This window comes from Lissotriton vulgaris, chromosome 3_1, assembly GCF_964263255.1.
Source record: "Lissotriton vulgaris chromosome 3_1, aLisVul1.2, whole genome shotgun sequence".
NCBI classification, from domain to species: Eukaryota; Metazoa; Chordata; class Amphibia; order Caudata; family Salamandridae; genus Lissotriton; species Lissotriton vulgaris.
Genome location: NC_141689.1, coordinates 363,027,320 through 363,039,668, shown reverse-complemented (window position 1 = coordinate 363,039,668; position 12,349 = coordinate 363,027,320). Strand labels below are relative to the sequence as shown.

The 12,349-nt window shown below is 42.8% G+C and overlaps 1 protein-coding gene across 1 annotated transcript in view; it reads right to left on the bottom strand.

Moving 5' to 3' along the window:
- Positions 1 to 12,349, bottom strand: part of C7 (complement C7) — a 413,756-nt gene that overhangs the window by 212,039 nt on the left and 189,368 nt on the right. The window contains exon 10 of the mRNA XM_086960581.1: positions 5,047 to 5,213. Within this exon, the coding sequence (XP_086816707.1) occupies positions 5,047 to 5,213 (167 nt within the window). The remainder of the gene's footprint in view (positions 1 to 5,046; positions 5,214 to 12,349) is intronic.

The following is a 12,349-nucleotide window of genomic DNA, read 5'->3' as shown; positions in this document are numbered from 1 at the left end:
GTGAAAGCACTAGTTGATGGCGTTCCAGCTGTTGACTCTGACGCTGAGGAGGAGGTTGGTGTCAAGGGTCGTTTTTTACAGGGTGCCGTCCTTAAGGAGGTGCAGTGTCACATTCGCGGAAACTTGGTTTTCTCTGACTCTGTTTTGCCTCTGGAGGATGTCTTGTTTTCTCAGTATCAGCGTCCTGTACCTGATTCATTGCCCCTTTATTCTTCAGTGTTGAAGGTGTTGGAAACTGTATGGAAGGATGTGGACAAGAGCTCTTTTCCTCGTTTCCTGAATAAAAGGTATCCTCTGCATGATTTTTCGGCGACATTTCCTTCCTCAGTTACAGTGGTTTCCTTGATGGAAGGTTTGTCGTCTCAGGATTCCTCTCCTGCTGACCCTGTGGATCGGAGGGTGGATGGTGCTGTCAAGCGCGCTTTTGCGGCTACTAACTTTTCCTTTGGGGCTGCAACGTTTTCTTCTTCCTAGATCCGGTCCTTACTTAAGGATTTTCAGTCTCTATCGGAGTTGTTGGTCCAGGGGGTGGATGTCTCTTCTACCCTGGCGTTGAAGGAGCGGCAGATTCGCCTGCTTTCGAATGTCTCTTTTGATTCTTTCTTCTGTGGCTGGTTCTTCTGTGGCTGCGAGACATCAGCTGTGGCTTCGGTCCTGGAAGGCGGATGCTGCACAGATGGGTCTCCTGACGGAGATACCCTTTTCTGGGGTTACGATGTTTGGTCCCCCTTTAGAAGTAATGGTGAGGAAGACGGCGGGGGACCGTTGACTCCTTGCTCCTGAACGGGCTGGTCGCTTCCGTTCCTTTGGTTCTTGGAGGGCTTTTGGTCCTTCTCGTAGGGGACGTGCTGGTCGGGCCTTTCAAGGATGGGGGCGTGGACGGGGTACCCCTTCCTTTGATATGTCCCGGTTCTCTGGTGCTTCTGCCTCCTCCACTCCCGCTTCCAAGTCTTGACTGGATCGCTCCTGGTGTGGGTCCGGTCGGGGGTCGCCTCACTTGCTTCTTGGTTCTTCAGGTGGTTTCGGAGGGTGTACGTCTTGGGTTTACCCAGGCTCCACCCGGCTGTTTCAGATCCACGCCTTGTCCCTGAGACCCTCTATGACGGTTGACGCTTTTGGTAGGCATCGATTCCCTGGTGGTCAGAGATGCAGTGATTCCTGTGCCCAGCGATCAGTTGGGCTTGGGCGTGTTTTCCATCCTGTTTCTAGTGTCCAAGCGCACCGGGGATCTTCGACCTGTATTGGGCCTGTAGTGGGTCACTTCTTTCTTATCTCACCAGATATTCTAGATGGTTTCGCTTCAGTTGATCCTCCCTCTGGTGTCTCGCGGCGATTCCTGGTATCCATGGACTTGAGGGATGCTTATCTGCATGTGCCTGTTCATCCAGACGCTCAGCAGTTTCTCCGGTTTTGCGTCCTGGGTCGTCATTACTAGTTCCAGGTATTAACTTTTGGACACACACACACACACACGCACACTGCTCTTCTCCCAGGATCTTTACTGAGGATCTGGCTCCTCTTATTGGACTTTTGCATGGGGGGCATTAGTGTATTTCCTTATCTGGACGTCATCTTGATTTCTGCTTCTTCTCTTCCTAAGGCGGAGTTGCATGTCCAGAGAGTGTGCCGTGTCCTGGAGCGTCGAGGGTTCCTCGTGGTTGTGCCGTAGTCCTCCCTGGTTCCTGCGCAGGTTTTGTCTTTCATTGGGGCCCTGTTCCGGACTCAGTTGGGGATGGTGTTCCTGCCCCCTCCCCGGATTTTATCCCTGATGTCAGCAGTTCGTGCCCTCTTGTGGGGCCATCTCATCTTGTGGGCCTGTAGCTGAGGGTTCAGGGTCTGATGTCGGCTTCTTTGTTGACGGTGCCGTGGGCTCTCCTCCACATGTACCCGGTGGTGTCCCACATTTTGTCACATTGGGACCCCTGTTCCCTCGATATGAGTGTTTTTGTTCCTTTGTCGGCGGATGTTCGGGTGGTCCTGAGTTGGTGGTTGGTCAAGGGTCGTCTGTCCTAGGGCCGCCCCTTTCTGCTTGTTCCCATCCGAGTGGTCACTACGGTTGCCGGCCTGCTGGAGTGGGGTGCTACTCTGGGGTATTCGACGACTCAGGGGGTTTGGCCTCGGTCGGTGTTGTCTTGTTCTTCCAACTTAGAGATGCTAAAGGCCGTCCTTCTGGGTCTGTTGGATTTCTCGGATCTTGTTCAGGGTCACCATGTGCAGGTCCAGTCGGACCATCCAGGTGGTGATGTCTTGTGTGTACCATCAAGGGGGGTGCAGGGTTCGTTCCCTCAGTTGCTTCGGCCGTCGGATTTGTGGTTGGGCAGAGGTGCTCCTGGCGTCCCTGTCTGCAGTTTACCTGCCGGGTCCGGTGAACACTGTGGCGGATTGTCTGTGCCAGGTGTTTCCTTTAATGGGGTCTTTGTCCCTCACGCAGTTGATGTTCCGGAGGTTGCAGATGATGTTTGGTTCTCCCATTGTGGACCTGTTTCACTTCCCTATCCGATGCGATGATCCGCTGCTTTTGCACGGTTATGCCTTGCCAGGCTGCCTGGTGAGTGGACGCCCTGTCATTCCTTTGGCCGGAGGGTCTGTTGTATGCTTTTGCCCCTGTTCCCCTGTTTCCGTAGTCTTGCAGGGGCTCAAGTGGGAAGGATTGTTTGTCCTTCTGTTTGCTCCGGGTTGGATACGTCGCCCTTGGTGTCCCCTATTGGTGGAATTGGCTGTTTCTTTGGGCTGGTCGTTACCGTTCGTGCCTTATCCTCTGTTGGGTCCTCTTCTGCCTCTGACTGTGTTCCGGTCCCTGGGTCTGTGGGCCTGGCTCTTGAGAGGGGATCGCTGTTGCGTGCAGGTTGTTCTTTGCGGTTGCTGGTGTCAATCAGCAATCTCGGTGGCCTTCTACTCTTAAGTCCTACGCTATGCATAGGGATTACTTTGCCTCTTGATATGTGTGTCACAGGCTGTCGTTGGCTTCTTTGGACCCTGCTCGTTTTCTGGTTTTTTACTTGATGGTTTCCTTTTGGGCTTGGCCATTTCCACTCTCAGGGCTCAATGGGCCGCCATTCGGGCATTTCATGTCCTGCCTTTGGTTCAATTTCTCCTTTGGTGGCTCGGCTTTTTAAGTCGCTTTCTTTGCCACGTCCCCGTCCTATCTTCTGTTCTCCTCCTTGGGACCTTACTCTGGTATTGCGTTCCTTGCTGTCGGCTCCTTTCGAGCCTTTGGAGTCGGTGGGCCTGGAGTTCTTGACACTCACAGTGGTGTTTTCTTGTGGCTATTGCATCTGCCAGGCGTATTGGTGTGCTGGGTGCCTTCCTGCGGTCTACTCCAATTTAGGTCATTTTGTCTGATCGTGTAGTCTTGCGCCCTCATCCTACGTTTATTCCTGGGGTGGATTCTTATTTTCACAGTTCTGCTGCAGTGGTTCTTCCGATTGTTTGTCCTGATCCTTCCTCGGCTGTGGGTTGCCTTCACTGCCTGTTGGATGGGCGTCATGCATTGTTGGTTTATTTATCACGCTCTTCTTCCTTTTGTGAGGTTGACGTTTGTTTGTCAAATTTTGGTTTGTCTCATCAGGGCCTGAAGCCCTCCCTGTCCACTGTCAGTCGTTGGATTAAGGAGGCCATACTGTTGGCTTATGGTTCTGTTTCTGAACTTACCCCTCTTCATGTTCGGGGTCGGTTCACCAGATCTGTTTCTGTGTTGTGGGCCGCTTTTAAGTGGGTGTCCATGATGGATGTTTGCCGGGCTGTCACTTGGTCGTCCCCGTAGTCAGCGTAGTGACCTCCCACCCTCATTTTTAACAGCACGAGCCCGGGGGCTTATTAAATAATTTTTAGTCACCCCACGAGCCAGGTTCTTTTTAACTATCACTATTTCCCAAACCCCACAATACACTCACATTTATTCAAAATACCCCCTCACCAACACCACACATAGTCTAACAAGTGCTCCCATGTCTCCATAGGTCGCAGCACGCCGTACCCCGTAGAGGGGAGCGATGACCCCCATGATGAAGCATGACACCAAGGGGCCTGTTGGTGTGTGAGGGGACCTAAAAACACAAAGGTATCTTGTTGTACAGCACGCTTGTGTGGGGGCTGCCCAATATAATGGGCACCAGTGGGCCTGCACTGCGTGCTTTTGCTGTACTTGTTTCTCATTTAGTCTTTGTAGTTTAATGTCTTTAGAGTGACACTGTTGTGTGTCTTCTGGTAACTCTTGTTTCCTCGGCCTTATACCTGTCGCTTGAGTTAAATAGACAGCTTCTCCATGTAGTGGCTCCTTCCCATCTTGATGTAGGCAGCATCTTGAAATGTTTCTAGTCATCCTGAACCACAGTAGAGCGTGGTGAAATCCCACCCTCGTCGCCAGAAATGAGTGTAGTAATCAGGAGACCACACTGGAGTAATGATGTCAACGTAGGTTTATTCAGGTAGGTTACAGGTAGGATAAACTCCATCAGCAGATGTAGAAGTCCATATCATGAGCCCCACCGGGAGCAGCCTGCTAGCTGCTCTGTCCCACCCAACCAACTGTCATTCCTGATTCAGTTACCCAGGCATTCTACTCACACTAACATTCTACCCAGAACACTCCCACAGGCTGAGCAGCTAGGTACAGGAAGAAAGGAAACATATTAACATGAGCTGAGGATACTACACATTTGCTCAATATATAGCCTGTTTAGAACACTGCTGCTGCCAACTAACTGTGACGCAACAGGTAATCTCCCTAGAAAAAGAAACTGCTAGTGATGTAGGAGATACGAAAAGATGACCAAAGGCAAGTTGGGGTGAGGTCAACATGATGGCTGCACTTTGTTTCTGATGAGTTCTTTATTTTTACAGTATGTCCTGTACTTCCACCCACACCCTTTCCCAGGTGTGATCAAGGAATATCAACAAATGAATTGGTGCATCTGCTTTTTTGATGCTGTTAATATTATAGGGGTATCAAAGAAGAAGAGAAAGAGCAGTGAGGCAGAGTGAGTGATGAAGCATTTCTTTAGGCTATGAATAGGTAGTGGCAGGCGACAACAAACAAAAACGTACCTTCTGTTTTATCACCCCAGGTAGATTTTTTACAGATCCTGCCCAGGAAGCATATCGTGCATCGTTACCAGCGGGGTTATTTAAATCCAAATAACTCAGGCCAGCAATAAATTTGGCTTCACCTCCCAGGACCAAGGGGTCTCCTCGAATAATGTTGCTGCTTGATCCTATAAATGAATGAAAAGTAAACAGAAATATAATTCTTAAATGTTTGCAATTCTTAAAAATATTTAAACTTGCACACTTTGTGTGGTTTGAACCAAGATTAAAAAAAATATCAAGAACCGCACATTAACTTTCTATACTGAGTATACTGGTAGATACACGGATAAACCAATAATGAACAATTCTCATCAAACCTACTTCAGCTTTTTGTTTTATATAATTATATAATTTCTTTTTAGGCAGCATCGTACCAAAGTGCAGCAATTATGTATACCAAAAGGACGTAAAACAAACAAATTACATTAATTTACCATAAGGTGCTTTCATTCCTTACTTACTGGTATTCCTAAAATCAAAACATTAACTTTTATACATGTATATTATATTTCAAGAATTTCTTGCATTACATTGTTTTTCAAGATTATAGGTGCCTGTGATTTCCTGAACCCATAGAGAGGGGTAAACAACTTTTACAACGCAGTCATTACATCGCATTACCTTTACAACGCAGTCATTACATCGCAACAATCTGTACATCGCATGCCATCACAACGCAGCCATTACATCGCATGTCACTACAACACATGTCATTACAACACATGTCACTACAACAAATACCGTTACAACACATACCATTACAACGCATAGTTTTTACCCTTACACTATTGAACACTTACCCTACTGTTGCACTCACTCGAGTGGGAATAGTAATTTTTAACCCTGCACTATCCAACACTTACCCTACTGTTGTACTCACTGGAGTGATATAGTAATTTTTACCCCTACTTTATCCAACACTTAATCTAAAGTTCCACTCACTGGAGTGGGAATAGTAATTTTTACCCCTACACTATCCAACACTTACCTTAAATGCAATGTAATGGTATGTGTTGTAATGGTATATGTTGTAATGGTATAATACGTTGTAAATATAGTTTCTAAAAATGCATTGTGATGCCATGCAATATAAAAACATGTGTTGCAATGGATGTTGCGATGTAAAAACTGCGTTGTAAACTTTGGTGTTGTATTGTCATACATTCATAGAGAGGAATCTTGTTGGATATTTCTCTTCCAAATATGTGCAATGTGTAGTCAAAATAGCTAAACAAATGAATTTAGTGTTTGTTTCCTTACAACGTCCTGTCATATTTGACATTGATGCCTGTAGCATTCCAAATTTTTCCTAGCACATCTCCCCAATAGGGTATAATTATTGCACTAGTTGTGAACACATGTATCTTGTCAACTGTTTGTGACTTCCATCTAGAGCACAGTGTATTTTGCCTAAAAAGAGCTGTAAAAAGAGCTGTAGTTTGAGAGGATTGTGATGGAGAAATTGTTTGCAACAATGAAAGGGAGCACATAGTGTGCACACCTAATTACAAATATGGCAAGATCAATAGAAAAGGATTTCCCATCAAAGTCCTAGAAATTTAGAATATATTTTGCCTCCTGACAGCATCAAGTTCAAAATTGACAAGCACGTTCTGTCTATCTGCCAGCACGATTTCTCCAGACTTCCAGCAATTAAAACCATAAGGTAGTGGACAAGGATTTAAATAGCTTATTACCAGTTCAAGAACATTTCAGATTCCGGCCAGCCAGCCAAGTCCTATTTCCAGATTTCTCCTTGACGTCTTTGGTTATTTAAGAAAGCCAGCACATTCAACTAATAAAGCAATCTGATTTGCATAGTGGTCCCTGGTATCAGCCTTGCTGTAATTGGGTATTGTGTTATTTATTTGCTAGGTAGTGATAAGCAGTCAATCTAGATCACTAAAATCACATTTTCCTGAAACATTTATATATATATATATACAGATGTAAAAAACTATGTAGCGGCCCTCAACAATAATGACTGCAATTTGGAATTCACAGGGTGCATCAGTGATAAAGAAGTAGCATATTTGGACTTAAGAGTGTACATTGAGGAAGGGAACATACAGACCGCTTTGTACCGCAAACCAACAGCAGGGAACAGCACGCTTCACGCGGCGAGTTTCCATCCAGACAGTGTCATAAAAGGGATCCCATTTGGGGAACTTGTGCGAATGAAAAGGAACTACACAGTAGATATCGAATTTCAAAAAGCAAAGGGTGAATCGTTCCAAAGACTTACAGGCCGATTCATCATCGGCATGTTTTGCGAGTCTGTAATAGCGAATATTAAGGAATCGCTATTACAGACTCGCAAAACGGGATTCATGTAGGAATCGCAAAATAAATTGCGATTCCTACACATTCCTTATTTGCGATTAGCATTTTGCTAATCGCAAATAAGGAATAACTCCCCATTCAATCCTATGGGCCTTAAGAGTTATTCCTTATTTGCGATTAGCAATTTGCTAATCGCAAATAGGGATGCGATTTCAAGGGTGCTAGGGGTGTCCACAGGACACCCTGTAGCACCCCTGAAATGTAAATTAGACTCATGTTGCGCACACACATGTCCAAGGGACATGTGTGTGTGTAACATACAACTGAGAAAAATGCACAAAAGTGCATTTTTCTCAGTTTTCGCTATTTACCACGAAGTCTGACTTCGTGGTAAATAGCGGGAAGAAATAGCGAAATCGCAATTTTTTATTTGGTCATGAATAGCATTTAAGGAATCTCAAATTGAGATTCCTTAAATGCGATCGCAATTTGAGAAATCGCAATTTTTTGCGATTTCTCAAACTGCGAGTACATGACCCAATGATGAATTTCAAATGCCATTTTTGCGGGTGCAAACGGCCGAATTCTGCGATTTGCACCGTTTGCACCCGCAAAAATGCTTCATGAATCTAGCTGTTAGAGAGAGAGGTTACAAGGAAGGTACCCTAAATGCAGCTGAGAAGAAAGGGGAACAGCTAGAGAAGAAGAATCTGATTATAGGAGAGACAAGGAGTAGGGACATTAAATCCAACAATGAGCTGAGAATGATTACGGATTTCTCAGCACAATCTGCTGAAATTAATCAGATCTTCCGAAAGAATTGGAGAGTGCTGAAGTTAGATAACATCATAGGAAAAGAACTACCAGAAGTACCTCTAATCACATACAGAAGAGGGCCAGCACTCAGTACCCATCTGGTTAGGAGTCACTTTCCTAAAAATCCAAAAAGGAAAGGCGCAGTAACTGGATACTTTCCTTGTATGAACTACAAAGCATGCAGGAATGGGCAAAAGGTGAAGGAATTCACGATCCCAGGCAGGAAAACAAAAAGAAAAATAAATAAACTTATGAATTGCAATACTGAGTTTGCAGTATACTGCCTAACGTGCCCTTGCGGATTGAACTATATAGGGAGCACAATTCACCCGGCAAAGAAGAGGGTGCTCGAGCATATGCGGGGTACTTCTGTATGGATCATATACCCAAAGATGAGAGAGGGGGGATAGAGTCAAGAAGCTACAGAAACTTGAGTCCAAATAGATAATAGAGATGCAGTCTAAGAGTCCTACAGGACTGAATAACGAGGAGGAGCTTTGGGTACACGTATAACATGATGGAGACAGCAAACTAGTCTAGTAAGTTAGAACAGCAACCTGCACTTGACGGAGAGGAGAGATTAGAAAAGGCATGAGAGATGACCACAGGGCACAAAAGAAGGAAGGACCAGGAATAAGAGTTGTCCCCCATCTTGGGCCAGATGATGTGACTAGCTATAGAAGGGATAAATGAAAACACTGCACTTAATGGTTGAACAGCATAACAATGGTCACAACACACATCCTGCAGACTCTCCTCATGTGTCCGGTTGATATAATATACCTAGATTTATACTGATGCGGGGGACATCGCAAATGAAATGAGAGTTTTCTATTATACACAGGGGTAAGGCTGTATGCCCATCCAGGGCTAGATCTTGGAAATAAGGATAACAATACTTTGACTCGAAATTTTCAAATGTGGAACAATCTAAGAGTACTTGAATGAATTGTGCAATGAATTTCACAGTCATATCTAATCATGAATTATACCTGTACAACTAAGGCATATAATTGTAAATAGGCTGTGTATATATGTACATAAGGATTGAAAATGGAGTCAAAGTGGAGAAACATTAGGATTGTAATGAACTCTAAACATACTACAAAATGTACCCCACATTCACACTAAGATTGATCTGAATTGGTTGCCCCTCATTGATTTCAAGTAAACCAAATTTTTTCACAACATGAACTTTATTGTTTTGTTAATAAATACGTTTGAAAGCATCACCTCCCCGACATTGACAAAGGCGTGTAGCCGAAACGCGTCTGTCGGGCTTTTTCTTGTGGAATAAAACTTAAGAAAATTCCCCCAGGTGTGCGCCTTGTTCATGGTCCAGAAAAGGGAGCATCGTATAACTATATATATATTCACTAAAAAAAACATAGGTTTCACACCAGTTATAGTTAGGAATTAGCATTTAAAAAACCTATTAAATTCACTGAAAAAACCATAGGTTTCACACCAGTTATAGTTAGCTGGAAATTTTACTGACATAAAACCATTGAAATTCCACGTTATAGTTAGTTGGACTCACTATAACTTGCGCGTGTAATGCACTGCTGATGATGTCACATCTTACATCACTCATGACATGGTCAGTGACATCACTCATGACATCACTGATGACACCATCCAGTGAATGTGTGCCTTTCTGAAAAATAAATATGTTTTATATATGTATATGTAAAGGTCAATGGAAGAATAAATGTTTAAATAAGTGTCCTAATGGATGTTTTTTTTTAAATTGATTGGTTAGCTGGCTTATTAAGTGTATCTTAGTGAATACATATATTAGCGAATATTGTTTAAATATTTAAATGTTTGTATCAGTGTTTCACTTTGTGTATAAGTGGCTGCATGGGTTGGTGAGTAGCTACATGTGTGTGTACATGGGTTATTAGATGCTTTCTTTAGTATCAGTATGAGTGTCTGTATGGTTTAGTGGGGGTATTACTTAGCACATAGATGCATCAATGACTGACTCACTGTTTGTATGTGTTTGGAAGACGGCATATGTGCAGGACTGTATGGATGGATGAGTGTGTATATGTGTGTGTTAGTGAGTGAATGACTGTCTCACTTGTGTCTTTATCAGTAACTACATATGTTTTAATCTTGTATATGTGAGTATTGATGTATATAAGTGAGTATATGTGAGAGTGAGAGATTGTAAGAGTTCCTGTTTAAATAAGTATGTGTTTCTATAAGTGATTGTTTAAGAGAGTATTGTTTAAGTATGTGTAAGTTTCCTTAGATGTAAGGTGGTAGTGTGTGTATAGCTGTATATGCAAATAAATGGATGTTCAATAGTTTATTTGCATGTGTGAGTATGTGTGTGAGCAACTTTTGGAAGACTGTCGATGTGTTACAGGATGTATAGGTGTATCACTACATATGATGAGTGAGTATATGTATGAGTGACTATATAGAACTGTTGGTGAATTAGTGGATGTGTATATAAATGGTGGAATTACTGAATTGGTTGTTGTAACTGGTATGGGTATCTCCACTTTTTTGAAAATGTTAGTTTCTATTTTTGAATATGTGTTTCAAGGGTTACTTTACAGTGAAAGGAGGTCTGTCACTCTGTCACAAGGATGGTGTCATCAGTGATGTCATGAGTGATGTCACTGACCATGTCATGAGTGATGTAATATGTGACGTCATCAGCAGTGCATTACACGCGCAAGTTATAGTGAGTCCAACTAACTATAACGTGGAATTTCAATGGTTTTATGTCAGTAAAATTTCCAGCTGACTATAACTGGTGTGAAACCTATGGTTTTTTCAGTGAATTTAATAGGTTTTTTAAATGCTAATTCCTAACTATAACTGGTGTGAAACCTATGGTTTTTTCAGTGAATATCAAAGTTTTTCAAATGCTAATCCCTAACTATAACTAGTGTAAAACCTATGGTTTTTTCAGTGAATATATACTACTGAAACTTCACTGTTTCACAAAATACAAATCCTCTATCTTGCAAATGTTGTTAGCAAGCATTATCAAAAAGCAAGACACAAACCAACAGCAAAGAAACTCAGGGCCATATTTATGAAGGCCTTGCGCCACCGGTGCATCACTTTTTTCCATGTTAAAAGTGACGCACCGGCGGCACAACGCAATCATAAATAAGGCCCAAATGTAAATACCATTGATTTGCCCCCTAAATCGTTTTTGGAATAACATTTTAGAAACACAGCGCAGGTCCTATGTACAAGCACTCAATTTCACTACTGAAACCTCACTGTTTCACAAAATACAAATCCTCTATCTTGCAAATGTTGATAGCAAGCATTATCAAAAAGCAAGACACAAACCAACAGCAAAGAAACTCAGGGCCTTATTTAAGAAGGCCTTGCGCCACCGGTGCGTCACTTTTTTCCCATGTTAAAAGTGACGCACCGGCGGCACAAAGCAATCATAAATAAGGCCCAAATGTAAATACCGTTGATTTGCCCCCAAAATTGTTTTTTGAATAACATTTTAGAAACACAGCGCAGTTCCTATGTACAAGCATTCCATGTCACTAGAGAAACTTCTCAATTTAACATGATGCAATTCCCCTATGCTGCAAAACCTATTTACCAAGCATAATCCAAAAACATGACACAAACCAACCAGAAAGAAACTCAATCTGCATCCTAATCTGAGGTAGTGCAGGTGACATAATTGTAAAAGGTTGAAATATATTTATTTAATGAGGCAAACACTAATAATTCCTCCTCAAAAATATAAAAGGCATTCAATTACACCAAAATCGTTTTTAAAATAACATTTTAGAAACACAGCACAGGTCCTATGTACAAGCATTCCATGTCACTAGAGAATCTTCTACCAAGCATTATCCAAAAACATGACACAAACCAACCAGAAAGAAACTCAATCTGCATCCTAATCTGAGGTAGTGAAGGTGACATCATTGTAAAAGGTTCAAATATATTTATTTATTGAGGCAAGCACTAATAAGTCATTCTCAAAAATATAAAAAGCATGCATTTACCCCTAAATCGTTTTTTAAATACCATTTTAGAAACACAGCACAGGTCCTATGTACAAGCATTCAATTTCACTACTGAAAACCTTTACAAATGCTTTGGGAGATAGAGAACAATGTCAGACACACACACCAATTTTTCTTTAGCAGAGCAAAAGGTA